General features: G+C 43.1%; 2 protein-coding genes across 4 annotated transcripts in view; both read right to left on the bottom strand.

The window, feature by feature from the left end:
- Window positions 1-17657, bottom strand: part of otud7b (OTU deubiquitinase 7B) — a 38591-nt gene extending 20934 nt beyond the window's left edge. For both annotated transcript variants that reach the window (XM_076280814.1, XM_076280815.1), the window contains exon 1: window positions 17456-17657. The gene's annotated coding sequence lies outside the window, so the exon portion shown is untranslated. The remainder of the gene's footprint in view (window positions 1-17455) is intronic.
- Window positions 17658-18186: 529 nt separating this feature from the next.
- rbm8a (RNA binding motif protein 8A) lies at window positions 18187-23576 on the bottom strand. Of its 2 annotated transcripts, none has more exons than XM_076280841.1 (6): window positions 23478-23576; window positions 22837-22896; window positions 22634-22711; window positions 22094-22230; window positions 18755-18891; window positions 18187-18527 (listed from the first exon to the last, which is right to left on the bottom strand). In XM_076280841.1, the coding sequence occupies exons 1-6, from the start codon at window positions 23542-23544 to the stop codon at window positions 18482-18484; spliced, it is 525 nt and encodes a 174-aa protein (XP_076136956.1). In that variant the 5' UTR covers window positions 23545-23576; the 3' UTR covers window positions 18187-18481. The 2 variants fall into 2 exon arrangements, with proteins under 2 accessions (XP_076136956.1, XP_076136957.1); XM_076280842.1 differs by having other exon boundaries at window positions 23484-23576.
- Window positions 23577-27513: the final 3937 nt, after the last annotated feature.

The following is a 27513-nucleotide window of genomic DNA, read 5'->3' as shown; positions in this document are numbered from 1 at the left end:
CTGAACAAAACTCAGTTTATCAACGTGCCATATCAACTTGTAGTTGTATTCCCAGGGGACAAAAACCGGCATCTGTCCTGCAAGTCGCTTAGCATAACTGCCACCCCAAAACAATGTCTTGCCACCCCTAACGCCACTCCAGTTTCGCATATGAAAGTATTTTTAATTAAAATATGCTAACATTGACGCTTTGAGCGAATCTCGCAACACTAATATGAATTTGAAAAATTGTCGTGGCCCACAATAATGTGAACACTCTTGCTTGAAAAATGGTTCCACCCCTGGCTTCCGTTGCAAACTGATATTCCTTTTTTTTATATATATATATTTTTTGGGGCTTTTTGTGCCTTTAATTTTGATAGGACAGTAGAGAATGACAGGAAGCGAGTGAGAGAGAGAGTCGGGGTGGGATCCGGAAAGGGCCACGGGGCGGGAATCGAACCCGGGTCGCCGGCGTACGGTGCAGGTGCCCCAGCCAGTTGCGCCACAGCTGGGGCCGCAGACTGATATTCTAAACAAATGTTTACTGGCGCTCCGACCACTGATTGGTGGGAGACCGCATTCTGAACGTACAATCACTATGGATATTTCTGTGCTCTGAAGTCGTGTAGGCATTTAAGATTTCAACACGGACTGTCGATTGTCAAACTGAGGAAATTATTTACAGGTTAGCCCAAAAAATCGTGTAAAATCGTGTAACAGTTGATCAGACACTAGGTGTACAAATCCTATCAATTGATGTGCATCATTTAAACTTTATGCTTTAAACTTTAAAGCATTTACTAAATTAAAAGGCATAAATATTGTACGTTTTCCATCAACACTGAGCCAGTTGCATGTCCACGCACAGTCAACACACACACACACACACACACGTCCATGCAGACACAAAATGTTGGTGCTGCATGGACTACGCTTATGACGGAGTTTAGTCATACTAACCACCACACACTGTGCAGACAGTATCTGCTGGAGTACACTTGGACATTCAAGAGGTTGACAGATATGGGTTTTTCTTAGTTAATCAGCAAAAATCGGCCTGATTAGTCGGCCTATCGCTACATTAGACACAGGATCACACTGCTACTGCCCTTCACGCCTCTGGCGACTAAAGGAAAGAGTGCTGAGGCTGCACGTGGAGTGACAAGCACACATCTGAAACAATCCCAGAGGAGAGGAGAGGAGAGGAGAGGAGCTGCACAAAAGAACCCTGTAGTTGCAGAGGAACGGCGATCATGTGTTCGTGGAGAGACACGCCACAGCGAGAATGAGGCTCTGGAAGTGGTCAGGGCTTCAAGCCAGCAACCAAAGACCAAACCAAGACTTGGCCTAAAATACCACAACTACAAACAAAAACATACAAAACAAAACAAAACAAAACACAAACGCTATACACACATACACTGCTTTGTCATGCGTCATGGGGCAGTGTGTTGTCTCCAGTGTTGAGGACCACCGTGACGGCATTTGTCCAGTGTCCACACAAGCTGTGAGCAGAGTAGCCCGTGCAGCCCACCTCGGCCACACAACAATAGAGTTTAGTTCAGGCAGCAGGAAGGCACAGATTTTCTGCACAGGCAGACCAGGCTTTTGTCCACTTACATAATGTGTGCCGCGGCCGCTGTCAACACGTGGGCCGCTTTGAGAAGCTGGGGATGGCCAGGGACAGACAGCCGAGGTCAGAGCGGTCGCGGCCATTGTGTTCCGCTGTGCCATGCGCCGTTGTTGTGCTCTGGTCAGAGACAGCAGAGAAGCAGGGGCGGAGGTGGAAGGTGTGTGTGTGTGTGTGTGTGTGTCTGTGTGTCTGTGTGTGTGTGTGTGTGTGTGTGTGTGTGTGTGTGTGTTTGTGTGTTTGTGTGTTAGTGTGTGTGTTAGTGTGTGTGTGTGTGTGTGTGTGTTAGTGTGTGTGTGTGTGTTAGTGTGTGTGTGTGTGTTAGTGTGTGTGTGTTAGTGTGTGTGTTAGTGTGTGTGTGTTAGTGTGTGTGTGTGTGTGTGTGTGTTAGTGTGTGTGTGTGTGTGTGTGTGTGTGCGTGTGTGTGTTTGTGTTTGTGGGTGTGTGTGTGTGTGTGTGTGTGTGTGAGCAGATGGAGAGACTAAAGCGGCGTTCACACAGAGATGTTTTTTTTCACCTTCTGACATTTGACCTCAATTGTTCCTCTATGGAACGATGGCCTGGTATCACTGGACTCTTTCAATTAATTTCACTTTGTGACAAGAGTCTGGAATGCCTATTGGAACGTCTATTGGGAAATGTTTCCAATCATAGCATCCTAATGGGCTGGACCAATGATTTCAAAAGTTCAGAGATTCCTAATGTTACTTCCTACTATGCTGATAACCTTTACAAAACTGATAATAAACCACATGGTGTCCACAACCAGTAAGGAATCAATGTACCTTTGCTGTATAAATTTACACATTTTTCAAACTGCAATTCTTTGGTGCTTGCTACCATTTAATTGCTTCCACTGGCACTTTCGATAACAAAACTAATGCTCTAATGCAACTCTGCTTGCTGCATTGAGCAAGCTGCAAGGTAGTTTTCTAGCTCAGTTTTACGTCTCATAGCAGGAACACACACACACAACCCATTTCTCATGTTTTTTTAAACAATGCAATGCTAGTGTCTATGTGAAACAGTGAATATTACCTCTATGTGAATAAATAACACATCCCTTAAAACTCCTAACAGACCTCAGAGAGAGCCTATAATGAGCTCAAGATCGCCTGCCACTAAGACGGGCAAAAGCAAGTGGACCAGAGGGCAGACAACAGGTCTACAGCAACAACGTGCGTGGTCTTCTGGACGGTGAGCTACTCGGGGCCGGGTTGTGGCCAGGTGGTGGCAGACGGGGCAGGACTAACGGGCCTCATAGGCAGCTGCTGCTGCGCTGCACATGATGCCTCGCCTCGCCTCGTCTCGCCTGACAGGACAGGACGTTACTGGCCTTGTGATTGGCAAAGCAGCCAACTCCTCGAGTTGTGTGACCCGTGCCATTTTCCACTGCGTCTCTGGTCTGTGTACGTGAACCCTCCACTTCACTGCTCAGACATATTTCTGTGTGAATGTGTGTGTGTGTGTGTGTTGTGTTGTGTTGTGTGTGTGTCCAAGAGAGAGAGAGAGAGAGAGAGAGAGAGAGACAGAAAGAGACAGTCTGAAAAAAAGACAGAACCTGTGTGTGTGTGTGTGTGTGTGTGTTGGAGCAAGAGTGAAGAGAAAGGAGAGGTGAGCGAGCGAGTACCAGAAAAAAAGGCAGCCGGCGGCACGTGTGTGCCAGAAAACCAAATCCTGTCGGTGAGCACACATTGTGTCCCAGTGCACTAGAGGTCAGATAGAGAGATGAGAGGACAACACAGCCTGAATCAACAAACAGCACGCTTCAGCCCCACCCCCTCACGCCCAACACCCAATCAGCTCTCTCCACAGCCTTCATCTGTCCAATCACTTGTGCCCTTCACTAAACACACTCCATCCATTGTTTTGTGATCGGGGGCAACGCTATCAGCTTACATTTGTCTGATGCTTCAAACAACCATTACACACTCAAAGCAAGCAGATCTCGACAGAAAAGCAAATACAGGTGTGTGAGTGGGGTATTGGCTCGCTAATCATGTTAGATCAGAGCTGGGTGGGGGTGGGGGTGGGGTGGATTACATAACGCCTCGCGGTGAGCGAGCGATGGCCACATCAGGGAGGGGAAGGGGGGCGGGGTTGGGGTCTGAAGGATTGCTGAGTCTTAACCCAGTTCTGCTCAGGCAACGTAGCCCATCCCATGTTCCCGTAAGCGCGTGTGTGTGTGTGCGTTTGTGTGTATGTGTGTGTGTGTGTACGTATGTATAAGAGGCTTGAGTGCGTAGGCACACACACATGTATGTGTCGGTGTATGTGTCGGCTATAGGCCATATTACATAAGCTGCCAGTGTAGGATAAGCATCGCTGTGAGCACTGCAGTGAGCTGCTCTCTTGAGTAGTTAGAAGAAGACACTTCTGCCAAGCGCAGCAGAGCTAGGAAGTGTTTACCGCAGAACACCATAAAATAAAAGACTGCAATAAACCCTGCCACTGCACTGCATCCTCTTACTCTCTCTCACATGTTTAAGTGTGTAAAGGATGGTGTGTGCGTGTGTGTGTGTACGTGTGTGTGTGTGTGTGTGTGTGTGGGGGGGTGCAAGCTGAAGCTGACTCCTGGGGACCAGAGTGACCACGGTGCACTTCCTGTAACTATTAGGGCTCACCCACCTCCTATAAATCAATACAGCTCATTGTCTTGGCCACCCACTTCCTATAAATCAATACAGCTCATTATCTTGGCCATTCACCTCCACTCAGGGCCAAAGAGTGCATAGTGAGCAAATGAGCACATGGGAGAAGACCTGCAGAGGTGGACAAAAAAAGAGGGGAGAACGAGGGGAAATAAAAAAGAGGGATTAAAAGAGAGAAAGAGAGGGGGAGAGGAGGTGGGGGAAGTAGAGAGGGAGTAGATGTGTAAGAAAAGAAAGAAAGTGTACGGAAGAGATGAGTGGAGATAGAGAGGGAATAAAGAGGGGAAATAAAAAACAGGGCATAAAAGAGGGCGAGAGAGGGAGAGAGGAGGTGGGGAAGTACGGAAGAGATGAGTGGAGATAAGCATGAGCCCTGAGCAAGGCATTAATGTCCGCACTGAATCTGGCATTTATTAATAAATATTTATCTGCGTGCTGCGGTGGGAAACAAAAACAGCCCCGAGTGAATCGGCACCACTCTGACCAAACATGGCCGTGTGCGCATGATGGGCAGGGAGGCGAAGGACGCTGTGCCTGCGTGCATGAAAGGAACAAGGGATAGAAGGATGGAGGAAGAGGAAGACAGCATCCGTGTGTGTGTGTGTGTGTGTGTGTGCTCTTGTCCTGAAATGGCTCTTGAGGAGGGGCCAAGCTGAGGCCAGTCTGCTGGTGAGAGGGCGAGAGGAATGCACTCTGCTCCGAGAGAGAGAGAGAGAGAGAGAGAGAGAGAGAGAGAGAGAGAGAGAGAGAGAGAGAGAGAGAGAGAGAGGCCACTGGCCTCCCACCCTTGCTGAGGGCGAGCCACGCGACTCACCCGACTCTCCCTAGCCCCAGCAAACACAGCAGCAACACAAAGAGCTCCAATCATCACACGGTGCCCTCGCCAGCCCTGCACTGCCCTCTCCACTGTTCCGTGTCATTCTCTGAGAATCTTCTACTGAATTGCTCTGCGTCATTACCCCTTCTGTTGCTTCAATTTTTCAATATTCTTTTCAATATCTATCATCTATCTCTTTTCCCACTCCATCCCCGTTTCCCATTCTATATTCTCCTCTCCTCCTCATGCTCCGTTTAGCTCTTGTCCATCCTCCTTCGCTTTTTCAGCACAATATTATGTTCTCTCTTGCTTGTCCATCCTTCTTTTCAGCTCCTTCACTTCTTCACCTCCTCTGGTCCCTCTTCCTCATCCCTCATCCATCCTCCACCCCCCCCCCCCGTTTCCCCCGCATCTCACTTTCACTTCCCCCTCTCGCACTCCTCTTCCCACTCTTCCTCCTCGGCAGAGGCCTCCCCAGGGCCAGGGCCCCAGCTGCTGCAGTGACATAAGACGAGCCACAGACAGAGGGGAAGGAACAGACCGCAGCACAGACAGAAGGGAAGCAATAGACCACACAGTCTGGAGGGAAGAGATCTTTTTTGCTGCAGTGCCGCTGTCCTACTTTTTAACTCCCCAACTTTGCCTTCTGCCTTAAGAAGATATGATGCAGAATTACGAAGGATGAAGGAGTTCACAATCCTACCAACAGAGTGGTGTCAGGGATTAAAAATATAACCACACATCCCATGCACAGACTGTGTCGTAACTCAGTCATAACTCACTGAACACTGATGTAATGAAAGCCGTTAGAAGAGATCACAATGGTGTGTCTGTGGTAGAGCCTGACTGATCGGCAGTTGACTGGAGCATGTTTTGAAGAGCCCACTCATAGTCTACGCAAACTAAATGGACAATGTGCCCCCATCAGAATCACATGGCTCAGTGCTCACTCATTACAAACAAAATTGGTCAACAAATTTTGCTACGCAAGTTCATGCCACACCCATCATGCCTAGCTCTATGAGATCATGTTGATTGTGTCGAATCTGCCCTTACTCCCTCACTGGTGTCAGGCTTCAGTTTCTTGCATTTCAACAAAAGTGTTTACACCAAGTAAGCAAAAGCATAGTTTATAGCTGCTGGGTGAAAAATGTTTTGCTTGCATAAAGCGATAGCATTTGCGAATACCTTGAAAGCAGTTATTGTGACAATAGAGGTTATCAAATAACAATGACCTAACACTACTTATTTAGTAATAATCATTACAATCAAGAGCCCTTTCATTACAATACCAGATACTTAGGCATATTCAAACACATTCTGTCCCACCTTGATCAATATGGTAATTATTATTGATGAACAATAAAATTGTACTTGCTGAAAATTAATATCTGGCGATTTATCAGTTATCTTTTTTTTAAATCCTCAGTATCGGTTTTTAAAATCAGTTGGGCTCTAGTCTAACATTTATAGACATGACGAGAGATTGTTGACAGACCGTGTGATGTATAGTCACACAGTTTATTCGTTCATTTCAAATAACATTTTACATGAATGCTATTGACACAGACCAATTGTTTCACAATAAATATTACCAAAGCTTCCATTTCATTTTCAAATCGCACAATATAAGTTTAATTACTCATGCTAGTACTAGAACCTCCAAACAAACTCTAAGTCACTCAAAAGGAATGATTGGAGATGAGGTCAGGGACCGCAGAGGGGAGGGGAGAGGATCACTGGTTGTCAATGCAGCATCTTAAAGCTTAAACCAGCATTTTCTCCAGGAAGTGCCATATCCTCCTGATATCCCTGGAGCTGAGCGATAGGACTTACTGGAGCACTGCCTCGCCAGAGAGAGGCAGAAGAGCTGCTAACTAAGGCATGAGCAAGCCCTTCTCTTCAGGCAGAGACCAAGAATTAGAATCGCCTTTGGCTCCTAAAATAGCAACACACATAATCAGCCCGCTAAAGTTAGACATGAGTAACTCTGCGTCTGACGATGGAGAGAGTGGGAGGGAGCAGAAAAAAATTAATTGTGGGGAATAAAGGTCACCACAACGTTGACAGCATTCGGCAGCAAGCTGACCCTGCCATTCCAGAGTGTGTGTGGGGGGGGGGGGGGGGGGGGGGGTAGGGGGGTAGGCTGTGTTTGACGATGTTGGCATTCCAGGGACTGGTGCCAAATCTGTCTAATGCTGGAGCACTGGTCACTGTCACTGTGACTGTGGTGATGTCATGGCAAAACCTGCGTGGTGATTTCTCTGCACAGGAACATCTGTTTAACCACTGCCAACAACTGTGTGGCAGTTACACAAGCACAAGTGTAGGGACCTCAGTGGGACTGTGTACCAGTAACAGTTTCTGGAACACTGACAGTGACTCCAGCAGCTGTGCTGGGGTAGCAGACCCTCTTTCTGAATACAATTTTACATAGGTACAAAACTCAAAGACAATACAGACTCATGCGAAAGTTCTAGAACATGCCATCGTGTTCTGAGGCTTGCTATCAGTATCACATTTCTCTCCCTCGACCCAACAGAAGAAAAGGACGTAATGACGCTGAGAGGAACAGAGAGAGGAAGAGAGAGAGAAAGAGAGAGGGAAAGAGAGAGGGAAAGAGAGAGGGAGAGAGAGAGAGAGAGAGAGAGAGAGAGAGAGAGAGAGAGAGAGAGAGAGAGAGAGAGTGTCCTCAAATTCCTGACAGTTCCTCCAGGGTTCTCTAGGATGAGTTCATTATCTTCTGATTGAGTGATCACTGCCCTCCCTCACTCAGACAGAAGGCCCTTGAGCAGGACAGACACAAGTAGCAAGGCACTCTGAATCTGACAACTCAGCACTCCAAAACAATTTATTCCAATCAGTGTGTTCTGTCCAAATTCCATAAAGTAAAAGGACATGTCTAGGCTTACGATTAAACTGACACAAATCAAGTAGATGTGGCCTACTTAGAATTAGGGATGCACCGATTGTGAAATTCTGGGACGATATTGACGTTTAAAACAACCTTTTGGCAGATAAGTGATGCTAATTCCAGTGTTTTTCTACTCATTTGTTTACTTGATGTTAATTATACCATTTATTTGAAAACAAAAATGACCATTAAAAAAAGTAACTGAACCATTTCGAAATTCTCTGAATGCCCCAGTCCGCACATAACACAACATTAGGCTAGTGCAGAACTGATATAGATAATAGATAGGTAATAATAGGTAAATGTCATAAATTTGCAGATATCCATCAACAAGGCTGATAACGGATGCCAGGTTGATAAATTGGTGCCTGATCCCTGCTTAGATTGTTGCCAATAATTCAGTTATCGGTGCAAGTAAAACACATCTATTTTCAATTACCATAGCAGACATTTCTCATAGTGTAGGCCTATTATATTTAACTGAATGCAACGGTCACTCCTGTTGACTAACACTGGATGAGGCTAATCCACTGTGATCACAGACACTGATAACTAGGAAGATTCTGCCTCTAAAGCAGTGTTTCTCAAAGTGTGGTCCGGGGACCACTGGTGGTCCGCAAGCTATCCCAAGTGGTCCGTGAGCAGACGTGATAAAATATAATATAGATGAGTTATTTGAAATATTGAACCAACTTGTATGTAAATCCAAACAGTTCTGCAACACTGTCTATGTAAGATATGCCAGTTTAAATCACATGAATCCTCTGACACAATAAGCAAAGTGCAGAGACAATAAGCAAGGTGGTTCAGTGAGTAGGCCTATTGTGTAGGCTAATATACTGTTGAAGTAGGTCTAATCTTTTTTTTTTTTAGCTAGGTGCACTGTCCGTGCATTTCTTTTTTATTGGTTAAGTGGTCCTTCGTCAGAAAAAGTTTGAGAAACACTGCTCTAAAGGGATGTGATGCAAACAGCTCAATTTAGTAATACAGTGTGTCAGAAATGTGGCCTGTGCCAACAACCCAAAAGGAGAATGAAGAAATCCTCTACTGAATCGATGCCAACATGTTTTTAAGCAAAATGAGACCAATAACATGCAGTAGCATGCTTGCCGGAGGTAGTCCAAAAGATCTGAAAATAGAACACACTCACACTTCACCTCAGTAGTCATTAGATGTGAGATGACTTAAGCACTTAAACATCAACTCCAACTAACGGGGCACACTGCCACAAGACAAAGCGAAGCTGAATCTTCTTTAGTGTCAACAACACTGATTATGTAATTCACATATAGGCCTAGCGAAGGCTAAGGATGAGCTTTTCCACAAATCCACAGTGGTCTCGCTCATCTCCACAAGAAGCCTGACATTTCCAAACTCTCTGCTCCTCCATAGCAGTCCTTCCCTGGGGCAGGATGAGTGAAGACAGTGTGAGCACTGCAGTAAACACAAGAGTAGATAAGGGATGCTGATGGATGATTTGCATGATTGCTTTCCTACTTTCCAATAACATTATCGTAATTTCCCAACTATTAGCCGCGGCTTATACATTGTTTTTGCAAATTTCTTCAGCTATGAAGTTAATACACGGGGACAGTTCACATGGTATTAATATGGTTTTGTTTCTTTTCACTTGCATAAAACACTGTCCTGCGGCTTATACACAATGTGACTAATACACAGGAAATTGCTGTAATACCATATTGGGTGTGCTGCAGTAACCCATGTGTGTTGGCCTAGGCATACCATGGTAGATGCATCCTGAGAAGACAATTTACTGGCCAGCTTGAGTGGAATACATTTCACAGAGCCAAGGCAACTCAGAGCCAGTTCAATTTAGCAAATAGCCAAGAGATTCAAACATAGAATCAAACATGATAAGGCTTGGTTCACACTCCTAGTTGAAGTAGTTGTTTGTGTGGAAAGCTAGCCTGGAAATCCAGAACCAAATCTAAAAGAATTTAGGGTATGACTATGAGTAATGAAAATGGCCCAACTCGAGGGGCGGCACCAAGCATGCATTTGAAAAGATCACTGCACGCAATTGGATAACACTACGACCAATGTTGACTGACCGATTCCTGGACTTTGACGTTGCAGCGCTGTCGTCATCTGTTTAGCTCACCTCTGGCCCGCCTATATCAGATTTACCGATGTGATTGGTGCAGCTCGGATTCAAGGGCATGGGTAATGAGCATTATTACTGATTTCCAGAGTGACTCGCTGAGCAAATTCAAATTGTGCTCTCGCGAGAACTCTGGATTTCCAGGGTAGTGGAAATAAAAAAAATAGATGATTCTATGTGACACATGAGACATGGGAAATGACATCAGATTTCTAGGGTGCTTTAGACGACATCATGAAAATCCCATAAGAGGACATGAACGCAAAAACTGAAAAAACGTCTGTCAGACTGAAGATAAGTGCTCACTCGTCACCTCCTCTGCTTTTCTTCCACTCACGCCTAAACCCCTTTGGCTCCAGATCGGAGTACTCATAAGAGCGTTAGATTTCGTCGGGCTGTCTAGGAATTGATGAGGGCTTGGGGGAAAACAGAGACCTTTGTACCATTTAAAATTTGAAAATAATTAAACACTAGCCTAGACTGGTTTCTTTGAGCTTGCACTTTCAAACTCTTACCATATTTGGAAAATGTCCTAAAAGGAACTACTGATGTGACCATGACTCCTACTATGAGCAAACTGTTAAACCACAGCGCACAGCAGCACAGAGCCTGCATAAAGACACACACACAGAGTACACCTTCTACACTCTGCATCTGTTACTACATCAACACTGCTTCTGGCTAACAAGTTACTAACCACAACTAATAGCTCCATTCGCTCTATCCTTCAGAGTGGCAAATAGAGCCTTTAAGCTCAAACCCCCTCCTTCCCAGACACACACACACACACACACACACACACACACACACACACACACACACACACACACACACACACTCACACTCTCGCTCCCTCCCTCCCACCCTGCCGTGTGTCTCACTCATGTGAATCCCCACGTGCTTGCACTCCTGCTGCTGTCCTGGCAGCTTTACGTCAGTCTCCGTGATGTCAGCCACAGCCTTGCGGTCCTCCCAGAGGGAGGGTGTGTGTGTGTGGGGTTGGGGGGGGGGTAGGGGCGGGGGGTTGGATTATGGCCTGCCTGGATGTGTGGCTGGGCTGACTCTGCCGCGGAGTGAGGCAGGGCGGGGGAGGACGAGAAGGCCATGTGATCCGCGGTTCTCGAGTACACCGCATGCTGAGCACACAGACGCATGTCACTGAACCTCAGCATCCCTTTGGACATTCAGGGAGCTGATGTTGCTCTCAGGGCCCTGCGACATACTTCTCATCCCAATGAATGTGGCCAGATAAAAGAGGCGTGAACATTCTGGCATGTGGCACAATGTAACACAACTCTCTCTCTCTCTCTCTCTTCCTGCTAGGAAACCACCATTGGCCATACGGCCATTCCAACGCCTTTCTCAATAGTACTCTGCACAGAAAAGCCCATAGAGCAGCAAGGTGTGAGCGATGATCAGGTCTCGCCACCACCACCAACCATCAAGAGCCTTCCTGTTAGCGGACGGATGCAGGGAGGCAGGGAGGCAGGGAGGCGGGCCACCCTGTTGGTGTGGTGCCTGTTTTGGGGCCTCTCTTCTGGCGACACAAACAGGCTTGGGCATTCAAGAGGCGTCACATGGCTGGCTTGTGTCCAGTGGTGCCGGAAGTGGTGGAGGTAAACAGGGGAGTTTTGGGGGAGGGGCTTTTTACGAGTGGCTGCCTGCAGACAGGGCAACACAGCATGGGGGAAGCAGGAGACACAGGCCTGCCATTTATCAGAAGTCCAGTGCCAGTCACAGCAGCAGTGTGTTTCATATAAAAAACATCAAGTACTACAGCATAGCCATTCAGGTTTGAAAGCTGTACTTACATTATCCTTAGTCTAACCTGAAATAGCTAAAATGAGACAGAGAGACGAAATTCTTCCACCTCAAAATATGAAAGAATAGTGCATAATTAATTGTAGACTTTTAAAGAATAGCAGTTCATGAATGAATTAGTATGTCTCTAAGAGTATCACGCACTGCCATACTTATTGGCATAATCTGCAAAAAAAAAAAAATTCAAGCCTCAAAGCAAAACAATGAGAAAGAAGGTCCTTTAGACACGGTCTACCCAACCTGCCTTTAATTGACTGATAATGAACTTGGCACTACCTGCTTGGATGTCAAAGCCCGTTCATTACATTTTTATTAATGAAAAACATTCACTGAAGGCCTTACAATCCTGTCACTACCATCTTAAATGGTTTGATATTTTCTGTCAACTCTGTTTTACCTGCCCACAGCCAAATACCAGCAAAAGTATGTCCAGTGATTTTCAAAAGCTGAAAGAATCACTGGCTACTTTTAAGTCAGATCTTGTTTATTTTAACAAACATGGCACATTGTCTCTCCATCAACATAGACAACGAACACAGAACTGCAATAGACTGATCAGCTATGAAAAGCAAGGCTAGGTCCAGTTGTCGATATCCTTACATTTCAAATCACTGTTAAAATGCATGTAGTAGCCTATGTCTTAAAGAAGCCCTATGCAGGTCTGGTTATTCCTTCGCTGTTTCTGGGTTTTCGCCTGATTTGGGCTCGCATTTTTCACGACATACTCCCCCTGCAGCTTCGGTAGCAAGTGACTGCTACGCTAAACCCACACTAGCTAGTGAGCTAGCCATCAAGAAACCAAGCTAAACACATACAGGGCTCACAATAAAACGATCGAGCAAACACATTGTTCAAGAGACTATCAAACCACATTACAAAAACGAAGTTCACCCAAGGGTAGGCTACTTACAATTTCAACAGCAACAAAGCCAAGTCGGAGTCCGTTTTGCAGTCTTCTTAGAAACTACAATCTGACTACATTTTCGAGGCGCGATTGGATACTTCGGCTGAATTACATCCGGATGTGTTCGGACCGCGACCAGAAAGTTGCATATTCGTTTTTTCCGCGGAGAAGCACTAGGGGGAGACGAAGCACCCACCAAACGACCCAAAAAGTGTTGTAGAACCATCAGAATGACTCTTAACCTGCATAATTAAGGTCATTTTTGCTCAAATTGTTGCATAGGGCTTCTTTAATGATGTAGTGCTCTCCTGTTCACAGTATTCTTAGAAACACCAGCAAGAACTGGTCAGTCATGCTGCATCTCAGTTACAGCTCTGTTAAAGAACGGAAACGGGTTTATAGACCTGTCAAGACCTCTAGTTAAGACTGAGTCTGAGACAGCATGCCCAATTCCCCTGACGGTGGACTAACTCCATTCTAATGACAAATCCGGATCCCAAATGAAAATGTACAGAAATCATCCACAAATAGACACTAGGTTGTTGTTAGACTGGAGCCTTCCTTTCAGTCTTTTAAAGTTAATAGTACTCAATTCATCTAACTTAATCTGGTGCTTTATAGTGAAGCAAAGAGTTTGCAGGTATAATGATTGGGACCCACTGATGCAAATGGGGTCAATAGAGGGGGAAGCACAAAAGACAAAAACTGGGAGGCTAAAAAAGCAACATGTGCATCAACATGACAGAACACTTTTAGAGGTGACACCGTCACAACAGTTACTGCAGTATGGAGAGCCACTGAGCCCACAGGGATTCAGGTCTTGTTCCACACGCGCACACACACGCACGCACGCACGCACACGCACGCATGCACACCCACGCACGCACACCCACACACCCACACATTTCTGTTCTGTTTGATCCATGAGGTCCGCACCCAACAAAAAGATCAATAGCTTCTCCACTCCTCAAAGAAGATGGATTTTCTCCACGACGCCTTGCTTTTGGAACTGTCCAGAAAGGCAAGCTAGCCAGGTCCCAAGACTGCCCTACTAACCTAGAGATCGCATCGGTTTACTTATTCATTTGACACTGTTTGTGGGGGTAGGGGAGCGCAGAGGAGAGGAGGGAGGAGTGCTTTGGGAGCATCACAGTTCCAACTAGGCTTGGCATCGGCCATGACACCGGATACCAAACCCTTCTCCACACCAAACACACATAAACCCGCCTGGACACGATCATTTGCTCATCCAACAGCTGTTCATGGACCCAGCCTCAGCATGCGCTTGCCTGAGGTATACACCGTATCTTTCTCCGCCACACAGACAGACATAAAAGGGTGTTTTGGTCACATCTAGCAGTCAGACTCAGAGTAGCCGAAGTTATTAAAATAGTTGGGCACTCATGGCTCTAAATCATCATACAGAGAGTAAGTTGGCAGGCTGAAATATAGTCACGCAGGCTATGTCATTTCTGGGTGACTGCAAGATCAAGTATCATGTGACTAATCAAAAAAACTTGATAATGAATGATGATTTCAAAGGACACGCTGACATAGATTGTTTCTTCCATCAAAGTCCAACGAATTGGGTGTTGCTTTAAAAAAAAAGAAAACATTTTCCAAGAATGACTATACATTCCTAAGTGCATGACTAATGCTCAGGTTGATAGGTCAGGGTCCAAGGTGCAAGACAAGCTTGTCAAATAAGTTAGATAATTTCTAGCGCTTCTGATGAAACAGTGTCATGGGAGTATGACAATCATGCTGTGCGGTCACACACACAGGAAGGGTCTTGATGAATTGAGTCAAACAGGTTCAGGAACGTACAGAGAGCAAACCGTTCTAATCACTGTATCAAAGATAAGATGCCAATGCCCTGTTCCAAATAATACAAACCACTCCTATTAGTCATTCAGCACAGAAACTGTTCATGGGATTAAATAGGCATTCACTCTCAAATCATACACACACTGCATTTGCAGTTTCACTTTGCATTCAGAATCTTCTCCAACAAGCAGTGTTGACAGTTCTTGATGGCATTGTATAGTCCAAAAACATGCTCAACGCAAACACAAACCTTGGCATTATTTGTAAAACCAGCTACAGCCTCATAGTAAATCAATGATATGGTCAGTGCAGCCTAAGCTGCATTACTGAGAAGGAGAAACAACCAGCCTATGGTGTCCCTCGCTGTCTGCAGCCGCAGGTACAGTATGGGGTGTGCTGCTACACGCATGGCTGCATTCCTTGAAGAGCTGGAGCTCTTACGTAACAGAGCCTGACGGAACAAACTCCTGTGCGCCCTCACATACACAGGCACACACACACATCCCTTAAGGAAAACACACTTCAAGCAGTGCACTCTCAAAGGCACCTCTAATAATACTCAAAGTGGACAGAGAGAGAGAGAGAGAGAGAGGACGTGAGTGTTCACCTGTGAATGGTAGGAATGAGTGGGATAACTGGACTACTGTCCAGTCTTCCTCCCTCTGACACTTTCATCCTTTCAGGGTCATTTGCCATTCCTATACATGAAGGCTAATAGACATTTGCTTGTAGTGGGGTGATGGCACGTTGAAACGATGCAACAACACACTAAAGTCACCAGATCGATCTAACGTTCTATCATACCCAGTGCACACTTTATGTGAAAAGTGTAAAAACCACTTAAACTTTGATCAAAGTTATTTTGTTAAAACATAAAAGGTGCAACCAAAATAAGGAATTGTATGTTACTGAAAGGAGCTATATCCAACTAAATGACAAATAGAAATCCTAAACAGAAATTAAAGGTTGGTTGATTCAACCCTTATCTTTTAAGATTTCTCACATTCCTCTGGCGGAAATGAACAGCTTCAAACTATAGACAAGGCCAGAACAAAGAAATCCAAGCATACCCTACACTTTCCAACAAATGATGCCTTTCTTCAAAGGGAGACCAAAACAAAATGCTTAAAAAACAGGCCCCGAAGGCCTGCAAAGCAAGGCCTTGTTTTCCTACTTTCATGTAGAGGTTGGCTGTGGACGCCGGACAACAAGCTGACAAAAGAACTTGTAAATAAAGGCCTAAATAATTCAAACGCCTGGTGTAATGCTAGCCTCTTGTTGCAGGCATGTTGGCTATGGCACCCTGACCGTCATTTGCCGGAGAATTTTAGTTATGGGACTCCACCGGCGCAGAACTATACAATGGACCAATGAAACAACGTTACCACCGGTTTGGCTCACCTCCAAAAGAAAGTCTGACCATTTAACACTGAGGTTGCTAATCAATGCTTTACTTTCCAATAAAGGAGTAATACATCATGATTGAAAGTTGACCACTTCAAAGACATAGAATAAGTTAGCAAACTTAACTTAGATGAGGTTCTCAATCAACACATAACAGAGGCATAACAGACATTTTTTCAGTGCAGTGCTTTCTACATAACAATGGGATTCATGCAACCACGAATCAATTTAATGGATGTTATATTGCGTTTGGCGTCCAAAATGTGTATCTGCTGTCCGAGATATGTCAGCTCCTAACTAAAAGTGTGTGATGTTGTGATGGACCATCGGAACCCGTTATCTCTTGTTAGCTCGCATTGCTGAAGTTTCTAGTTAGCTGACGTTAGGTAGCAAACGCCATCACAACAAAACATCGCCTAAGTTTCATGGTGAAATACCAATGTGTGGGAAATTACGTTAGCCAACTTCAGTAATAGATTTATTGAACTGAAGCCCCGTAGAACAAACATACGGTTACACGAAGAACATGTCGCACTCAGAGAGAATAAGCAAGACAAAAAAGAAAGCATAGCTGGACCATCCATACTTAGCTCTCTCTCAGAGCTAATGTTGGCGAGCAACGCCAGAAGTTACATATTAATGTTGAGTAACGTTAACTAGCTATTCAAGTTATGTAGCGTAGCTGAAAAGCTAAGTAGTTGGAAAGTAAGGTCGTGGCGAACATAGCACCCTTCCAAGTGAATATAATTTGATTGTAACAGCGCAGTTAGTAGGCTACTGAACAGAGATTATATATATCGATAGCAAGCTAGCTACTATTAGCTAACAAGGGGACTAGCTGCTATGTGGCCAATGCTAATGTCAGCAACCTAAGGAGTAACATTTCGCGAACAGACAAACACGTAAAATCAACAAATGACTTGCAATTCACCCAATCTTACAAATTAGGGTATATTTATTCAGATATGAATGTGAGACTGAATTAGCGTCATTGAGAACTATCATTAGTTAACAAGAAGTTTTACAAACTTATGTCATTAGGAATGTTAGCTAAACACAGAATTGGACAGACAGAACCATTATGTCTATGGAAAGAACGGCAGTGAATAGGTTTGCTAGCCCGAGTTACTCAGTATCAACAGTTTCAAACCATTCATTTTGAGCATTGCATGCGAGTAAGTTCGTATGTTTCAGAAATGCTACAGTCATACCACGATACGAGCAACATATAAACATAACTAAAGTCTAAAGAGGTCAAACCTTTACCTGATAACTAATACAACTAGTCTACTGTGCAAAACTGGTCAGACAGATTTCAGTGCTGCAATGCTAACTAGCTAGCTGCGAGCTAGCTTGCTATCCGAATGGCCCTTGTGTGCTTACCTTGAGCAGCCTCGTACATTGGTCTTTCATCGTCCCACAGATTAATTTCATCATCTCAAATATTCAAAGAAATATTTCCAGATTTGTGATGAGTTACTCGTGGGTTTATCTTATAAATTGTAACCACGTCCCAAAGAATAATGTTTAAAAGACCCGACGATAAAGTATATTCTCACTCCCACAACAATGTCAACCAAGGCGCTATAGAGTCCGCCCACCTCTAAAAACTTGAGTCACTTGCCAATGAGAGTGTACGTGACTTTGATTGTCAGTTGACTAGCCAATGACTGTGAAGAAATGTTCTCATGCTTTTCCCGATTGCTTGAACATCAAATGGCTCCAGAGAGAACGAATGACGATTATAATAATTGGCTAAATGAAATAGAACTTCTAAGGTATCAATTTATAAGATACATTATTGTGGCGATAGGGAATATTACACATCAAACCTATCGACATGTGTCTTGAATTTAGCTGGGGAGAAAATATTTGGACTAAGAAATGACACTACAAAACTCCGTAACATGCCTGAACTGAAGCCAAGCAATAATAAAAGGATGTAGAGCTACGGCTGCTGTGGGCACTTGGTAAAAAAAAAAAAAAAAGAAAAGGTTATTGTTATTTTACCAAATTTACCAAAGTCCTGGATGTACCAGAGGTAGATCTACAATAATAATAATAACAATAATTAGATCTACAATAATAATAACAGTAAGACGAATAAACGGTCATAAAGTAGGACAAACACATTTATTTGGAAATGACTTAAAAAACATACAACTCTCTGAGCATTTAATGAAGAATAATGAACTGGTTTAATTCTACAGTTTTTATTTTTTTCAAAACCAGCCCAAGAAATAAAATAAAAACGCTATCCTTAGAACCAAACCCATAAGTGAACATAACAAAAAGCGACACACTCTTTATGGACAGGTCAATGGACAAGTACACAGAAATCCTTTCTGGATATACATTATCCAAAAAGCCACCATTATGGTCATCATGACCCCATGACACCACAATGCTTCAGCGGCGTCTTCTGTCTGGGCTCCGGCTGCGTCTCCGGCCTCCCCTGAACAGAACGCAACAAATGACTTAGTATTGAGGAGGTACACTGTGTACAGAAATTCAAACAAGAAATGACTAGCAGATTATTTGAGTGTATTTGAGAATGCAATCAATGGCCTCACATTTCCTACATTTTCTCCTGGGTGTTTCAGGCCTGACATGCACTTTCCAGGATTTAACACAAAACACTTAACACGGCCCAAATGACTGGGGAAAGAAACACAAACTCACCTTCTCTTGCTTTTCGGGGGTCCCCTTACAAAGCCCCAGTCCACACTAATTGGTTGGCCCATTAGGTCTTGACCATTCAACCCTTCCATGGAAGCTTGGGCTTCTTTGTATGTCTCATACTCAACCAACGCATAGCCCTGTAAATAGACCAGAGGGTATCTTCAGACCACCACTTCAAAAATAAACACTGAAAAACAGGTGGAGTAAGCAGATGAAAACAAAAACACAAACACATATGTTCCAGGCTGAAACACCATCTCTGGACAGTTACACAAGCATCAGCCCCAAGACAAATGATCCCCTGAGTAATGCTGATGTGTGCACTGTGCAACATCGCACATATTTGATAAACTACTGCCATCTAGTGGTTGTGCAATTAAACAAACTACACCAAATGTTCCAGTGTATTTACAATACAACCACAACAACTACCTACAAGTATTACATTATGCCATAACAATGTATAACAATGAAACCATGTACTATAAAACTACATCAATGGAATTGATCAATTGATGTATCTGATAAACAAAATGGGATTTGTGTTCACACAGTTTCATTAATCTATTCAAGCCTCTCATCTATTTTATGAAAAACCAATAAGACGCCCATATATTTGGGGACTATGTAAAGCTGCACACCATTAGGGTTAAGAGAAGGGTGTAACATAAGCTAGATAACGAGCCATCATCTCATTATGGAAATGGAATGGAACAAAGAAATTATTTATATACATCATTAATATTATTTATATAATCATTTGTTGGCTACATCATTAGCTATACAAAACAAAAGACAACCAAGATCGTATTTGGTGAAGAGCCTGAAAGAAACATTAATTTTTCAAAAAGAATTCACCAATATAAGGCAGCCTTGCATTTTAAAGCATCTGCTGAAATTAATAAATGTAAATTTAAAGTGAAACATCAAATATGTTAAATGGCTTCAAACATTTACATTTAACCAGAGGATAGAACTGAACCAGGTGTAGTCTACACGGGTAAAAAGTTAAGCGATTGCAGGGATGTGTGGATGACTATCATGTCTGACCTTAACTGGGGCTATGCAATAACACTTCAAATAGGCCTACTTTGACAATTCCACGACAATTAAACGACAATTCCAACTGAGAGGGCCCAAATGGAAACGAGCAATAATGGTTCTGAATTTAAGGACGTTTCAGCATGCCACATATGCAAAGCTCGAAATTAACCTTTTTCCTCAGTGTCCTGCAGCAGTCCCGAACTCTACTTAGTATTTTCCCGGACTTAACCACCAAATTCCCAAATTCAAGTTCTTGTTTTTTCCATTGTCCATAATAAACATAACATAATAATCTAGTTTCAGTAACTTGCATCACTTAATTGACTCATTCTGGTCCACCATGTAAGTTCTGAACACTTAATTTATTAAACATTTTATGAACATTATTCATTATTAGGGATGCACAATGTATCGGTGGCCGATAAATTATAGGCCGATAAGTGGAAAAAATAAAATATTATTATCATTCCGATAACAGAATTTCGGCCGATATTTTGCGACTAACAGCTTCTACACACAGTTGTGATCCGTCAACGCATGCCAGTGGGTGTTCCCGACGGTAGCTATGCAAATGACTTGAAGTATAACCGTAATTTGATTGGTTGGTGCTGTCCGTCGATTGGCTTTATTGGCCGGTGCAGCCTATTGGTGCAGCAACAGCTGAACTTCTCAACGCGAGCGACGGGAGAAACGCGACGCAACGGACCCACAATTCAGTTCAGGCAACAGATGACGTGAGCCCATGTAAAGTGAATGGGATGCGTCTCCAGCACTGCAACACACGTAACTGTGTGTAGGACCCGTAAAGGCCTAATTTCCCAATTGCGTAAGGCCTGTCTGGCTACACAGTACATGAGCATGATAAACTACTTCTTTCTCAAATTAATGTCAGCTGTGTGGATGTACTTCACCATTCTAACAAGATCTGCGTTGAATCTATGCAGCCCAAAATCCTCTTGTGAATGATCTTCCTTTTAACCTAAGCAGAGCGGAGCTCAGCCTACCCAGAGCGAATTGCTTTCTTGGTTGTGTGTCTACACTTTACCACGCTAGTTGGGGAAACAAATAAACAAACTCTTTTTGTTAGTCAGGTAGATAAGTAATTCTCTAAGTAGTATTATATTTGCATTTTATATTTGCATTTTTTGTTGCAGCTTTATTCAATTACCCGCTGTTGAATCTATACATATGTTTCCTCGCTAGGTTTGCTTGCTAGCTTTTTCCCAGCTTCATGCCGTTTATCTGTGTCGAGTGTTTACATTATTTACTCGAAAACGATTCACACACTGTTGCTGGCCACTCACTCGCAACTCACTGACATCACGTTCACTTAAAGGAGCCACACATAGGCCTAGGCTACAGCTATTTTGTTGACTGCTGTACCATTGAGAACTACTATGAGTTGTCAGTCTTTGGTGGTAGGTAAAATTACTGCACCTAAATTATGCTTATTAAATGATGTCCCCAAATAATTTTTTACTTTTTTCCCCCCAAGAGTAATATTGGTTATTGTATCGATATCGGCCACAACAAACCGATAAATATCGGTTATCGTTATCGGCCTCTCTCTAATTATTATGTAAACATTCCGTCAATAATCTATGCGTCTTTCATGTCTCTTTAATGTCAGTTTGGTGTGATTTCACTGAGAGCTGTGGCCATGACAACAAATAACCAGTAGCCTGAGAAATTACCACGAAGCTGTCAGATACTCTCTGTCAGATCAGCTGGCCAACGCTGCTTTTGTCTGCTGCCCGTTACGCCAGGACAAACCTGCTGTATTTTTGCCATTACATTTTTTTTTTATTCAAACGAGAACGTTAGTTTCCCATGTGAACAGTTTAGGGAAAAAAGTAACGATTTTGAAATTCGCTTTTGATATTTTTTTATACTGTCCCAGCAATCTATCCATTGTGACCCGGGAGCAATTTTTATGGTCCCCGGGAGATTGGGACACTGTTAATTTTGAGCCCTGGATGAAAGGGGTAGAGTAGGTCAGAAAAGTATTTAGGAGACAGAGCATGGAAGGACTTATGTAAATAGAATGCAGAATTTTGTAAATAATGTGGAACTTGACTGGTACTAATGGAGCTGCATGAGGGTGGGGGTGGTGTGCTGCCAGGGCTTAGTGCCTATCAACATCTACATTTACTAGAGTGTAATGATAAAAAATCAGTTCCATTTGAAGGAAAGCTGGAGTATACATTTAAAATAAGACTGGATGTTATTCTTCACCTCCAAACTATTTTGAATAATGAAACCATGTGGGCACTCTAGGAAAACAAGCAATCCCACCTTAAGGTAGCCCGTTCGCCGATCCAAGTTCAGATGTAAGTTCTTGATTTCTCCATACTCTGCGAATTTGTCATGGATGTCCTCTTCTGTAGCTTCCTCGTGTACACCAGTCACAAAAAGGATCCAGCCCTCTACAGCTGAAACATTATTTCATCAGAGTGATTAAAACTTTAAAATAACACAGGGCTTGTCCTGGGTCAAACAAATGGCCACCTGCTTATGATCATTTCCAAACAAATACCATGCAACCACCACGTAGACAGATGAAGAGTTCCAAATAAATGGGAAATGTGACATCTGTCCATGCAAAACAACTAAAACTAATGGCCACCTTACACCAAACAACTTTAACAAGATTTGGGAAAGATTCTTGAAAGATTGTAGTCTTTTAACTAATGCCCTCCATTCAAGCTTTACTCAAAAGACTCCAGTCTTTCAAGAATCTTTCCCAAATCTTGTCAAAGTTGTTTGGTGTAAGGAAGCCATAAGAAGTTATTTTTATCAGATGACTTATTAGTGTTGTTAAGTAAGAGCACTTACATCTTTGTGGCCCAGGCTCATCGCCATCCTGTTCCACTGTGTCGTAGTCTTCCCTCACTCTGGACCTTGCACCTTCATCTACAAATTAAAAACACCACTGACTGAATCATTTTCTATGTTGATTGCTGCGATAAAAAGAACTCTGGCCCTCTCATAAAGTAAAACTTGCCATTTTAAAATAGAGATTATGATTGCCAACTTACCCGAACCAAAACCACGTCCCTTTCTTTTCTTGGCCTTCTCTTTCAACTTATGGATGCTTTCTGGTAAGGGAAACAGAGCATTAGTACATTGTTATCTTGCAAATGTTATCCGTCCAAAAGCACGTTGTTATGTCTTGCTGAACGAACACTGGAAGGAACTGTTAAAATTCAGCAAAAATAATCTTGCTGGCCGCCTGGTAAACAGCTAGTGGTAACATTATGAACACATGGGCTCCCTCTGTTTGGCTAAGTTTTTAGGCCTTGCTGCATACTATGAGCTAATGTTAGCCATCTGCTAACTAACGTGAAGTTCCTTAAGCTAACGTTAACCTACCCAACGCTGCGTATTTGTATGACTTAAGAGTTTCAACAAAAGAAACCAGCAGTTTATCCAGTCAAGAGTGAACAACATGCAACAAAGCATGTTCCCAAATACATATAATGTATGCTATAGAACGTTTTTACTAAGGAAACTTAGCTAATATATAACCGTTTAGCAAGCTAGCCAGCTAGTTTGAATGATTTACCCGGACCACCATTAGTCACTGCCTTGTGAAGGCATCAAGATAGATCAAATCTGACTCCTTTTGTTGACAATAACGGCATACACTTGGTATTGTTTGGAAATGTTAGATATTAACCATCACCATCCTCATCCATAGGAAAATCCTCGCCCCCAGCTTCGTGAAGATCCAAAACGTCCGCCATGATGTCTGTGTGCCTGGTACTTGAAAACGCAATGATTCTTGGGATACATAGGTTGGAAGAAGGAGGGAGGCGCAAATATTTTAGTAGGCTCCGCCTTTCAAATTTAAAGCATTCAAGTCAAGTGTCAAAACTGCAGTTTTCTGAGTAGGCCTATCAGTATTACAGTTTGTTATGCAGGAAATGCAATATTTTGGACATAGAAAAAACTGCATTGTACTAGGTCTACACAGCAGGCTACTGTAGGCTACTTTAGCCTAATTCAGAAATGCAATATTTTGGACAAGAAAATATTATTGTACTGCACTGTAGCCTACTTAATTGTTTTTAACGGGTAGTCTTATTTTATACTGGCAATGTAAGCCGCCCGCAGACCGTTTGTTGTAATAATAGGCTATAGTAGGCTAAGGCTTACTGAAAATATCCTGTAGCATGTTCTAGCCTAGGCTAGGCCTACATTTGGGTTGCCTGGTAGAAAATCTGTGTGGACAACATAGCAAAGCGGTAACATTGTATCAAAATGTTATTTTGTTGAAGAAAATGGCTTCATATCTTGTATCAGAACATACTGTACTTTGTAGGGTCTTTTTGTAGTTTAAAAATACTGCCAAATATTGTTGGTAAAACCAATAGCCTACTTCTGGTGATGTGATGACACTAGTGGGGCTGGAAAATTCACCACCTTCAAAGTAGGGAATGACAGAAAAAGTTTGAGTACCACTGGTCTAATCAAATAAAAATTTAATTAAATATGCCTAAAACAACCATATTCATCTACGGCTAAAAGCTTTTGGATGTTTGAAAGATGTTCGTGCCACATTTTTGGCTGGCACTAGGCTGGTAGGCTGTCCTCCTTTGTGTAGCCCAAAATGTTTCTGTAGTCAAATGGTTGGATACGGTTATGGATATGGTTGCTATGGCAGTTGCTAGGTTGACATTATGATAGTGGTTTCTAGATTGTTGCTAGGGTGATTGAGGTGGTTGCTAGGGTAGACATGGTGGTTGTTATGCTAAATAAAGAAGTTGCTATGCTGGTTGCTAGGGTAGTCATGGTCGTTGCTAGGTTGACATTATAGTAATGATAAATGCATTAGCCTACATCTGAATAACAAAGACCATCCAACCCATCTCAGATCAATGGTAAACATGAGGATGTTCAGGGAAAAACTGGACAGCCACTGGCAGAGCAGAACAAACAACAGAAATGGCAAAGACATGAAGAAGCTGTGAAGTGCCACATCCTGCACTGCCAAGCCAGCAAAATGTGCCTCCTCCAAGAGCCAATGCAGGCAAACATGCCTCGTTCTGCAGTACCGAATCAAAAGGTGCAGCGTCCTGCAGTGTCAGAGGTGCCTCAACATGAAGAGCCGAAGCCACAAGAGCCTGAACAGGCTGTAGCAGTGTCTCAGCTTGAAGTGGAAAAGCTGGTGCACACTGTGGTTAAGGAGATATGGGACATACAACCTCGGATGTGTCTGCAGAACGGCTGTAATTAAGATGCCCAAGCCACAGCCCTCTGAACAGTTCCTGCAAAACTTAACTTCTGCACCCAATGTCAAGACGAGCGTCAGGAACAGTTACTGCAAGGTTAGGCGATTGGATCTACTGTATCAAAGGGATGGAGATATACTTATCAAACAAATTAGACTTTGATTAGACTTAAACTAGCCATAAGCCACAAGTCTCAACAAATAATATCACCAGATTGACACTATTTGTGTGTCAATCTGTCAATTTGTGTGTGAAGCATATATTTGAACTCTGCTGGGAGATCCTTTTGGGCCTGTTTCATTACATGACATTACATTACATTACATTTGGCTGACGCATTTTTAACCAAAGCGACTAACAACATGGTAAACAGTTTAAGTTTTAAAGCAATTCTCAACAATTTTAGGACCATTTAAAAACGGTAGAGTACAGTAAGAATAAGTGCATCAGTGAGTGCTGTTTTTAACTGTTACGTGTCAGTTCAAGACGGCTGGTATATGTGCTAGGCAAGTGCTAGTCAGGAAATTATTCAGGATATGCTTGGTATAAGCCACGGCCTGAGGAAAATATTCAAACAACTAGATGTACCGCATAGCGGTACAAAATATGACCGCCGCTCAGTCCTGTACATCCATTCCACGAAAATAAATCATATTAATGAATTTGTCTCCATCTTCTACTACATCCCCCACTCTTGAAACTTTTGTGTATGCTTGTTTGGAATGTGTGGGTGCGGGCCACACACAAAGTCGCCTACTGGCACTGCAAAGGTGAATAGATTTGTAGCACTTGCCAAAAAAATTGTAGCATTTTTATAAAACTTTTAAAATCTCTAAACAATCACAAGTAGGGCAGTTCATCACAGTTCATCCATTGCAACTGGACTGATGAAAGGTACACATGTAGGCTACATTGTATTTGGGAAAAACAGAAGGTAGCAGCATAATGTATTTATTTATTTATTTATTATTAAACAAAACAATCCCTGTCAGTTCCATGCAGTTTTCAACAGCTATCAAGAAGAGAGGTCATGTCATAGATTTTTGTGAATGTTTCTTCTTCTACATATGCATAAGTTTAGTCATCTAGTTCATATGATATTCAGCTTTATTTTCCACGCACTGGTGACACCCCCCCCCCCCCCCCTGCGACGTGTTCGCCCCCCGGTTTCAGAGCTATTCTAAATGCAAAAATGCATAGAGGAGTTATGACAAAACCGTGACTGTTAACAAACTATATAAGGTAGGCCCTATGCTAGGCCTATTACACAACATAAATGGTAACTAGGCTATGCTGGCGACCCAAATAAAATCTCCTTTGGGAACCAATGGCTTACAGTATCAAGCGGACTTAAGCTGCCACCTATTGGCGAAAAGTTAATAGTTTTGCACATCAGTAGTAATACATTTCACGCAGCTGTGTTAATCACGGAAAGCGCGAATAAAGTGGACTTCTAAATGGAACCCAACCCACTGTACAGTAGCTCAAGGTCTGTGGCTAAAGCAGCCATAATGAAAGCGTTATCATTGTTTGGATATTTCACACACGTGTTTTTTAATCGCATAGACTACAACTACCAAGCTGGAATCAAAGCACATCGACTCCCCTCTCACACCCTAAACACGCACTTCGAACAAACAAAAAGCATCTCAGTCTATGGTAGCCATAGCCAAAACTGTATCGGACCGGTGTAACGTTGGTACTAAATCATCCAACGCAAAGAATGATTTTTGTAGCACGTGCAACACATATGTGTAGGTACAGCCCTGGCTGCCCTGGATACATCTCTCAATGTGCGCTCTACAACATTTGGTTTAAATGGAGATGTAGATAATCACGGGTGCGTTAATAAATCTACATTGCGGCGAGTTGACACAAATGATTCACTTTGACGAATTTATGTAGTTTCAGTCCTAGTTACTTTACTTTGGGCCATGCTCTTCCTTACTTGAATCACCTTGAAGTAGCCTATATGGGTGTTTGGGAATGAACGTTGACTCAGATGCTTTTTGAGACTTTGAGCAGAAATGTCCCAGCCCGGTGTTTAGGATGCATCATAGACAGGTTATCTTTCAGGTACCCTATATATTTTCCATTAAAAAACTATGGAGGGGGATCATCATGCAATCCACAAATGCAATCAAATTGGCCAGCCTCCATCACTCAACCAATGCTAACGGTAACATTATTGTACCTAGGTCCTCTTGATATTATAGGATTAACGTAACTGCAGTAAAAACCAAGCATGTCCGATAAACATTCTCAGATTTATTTCGGCTTCAAGAAGAAATGGGAATTACATTTCATGTGAAAATCGTCCTATCCTTATTAGACGTTATCTGCGGTAAACTACAGTCCTTGTAGGAAGCGTCCATTGTTTTTCCAACCCACTTTAGATTAAAGGGAAACTTGGCAGGATTCCCCCCTCTGCTGGAGAAATTGTGCATTATGCTATTTCAAACTGTGGGAAAAGGTAACGAT

Source organism: Alosa pseudoharengus, unplaced genomic scaffold (genome assembly GCF_046254945.1).
Source record: "Alosa pseudoharengus isolate Yale_2024_CS ecotype anadromous, Long Island Sound unplaced genomic scaffold, YU_APseudo_1.1 YU_APseudo_1.1_scf_12, whole genome shotgun sequence".
Classification (NCBI taxonomy): Eukaryota; Metazoa; Chordata; class Actinopteri; order Clupeiformes; family Clupeidae; genus Alosa; species Alosa pseudoharengus.
Note: the sequence above shows the minus strand (reverse complement) of the source record. Positions and strands in the feature narration are given on the sequence as shown.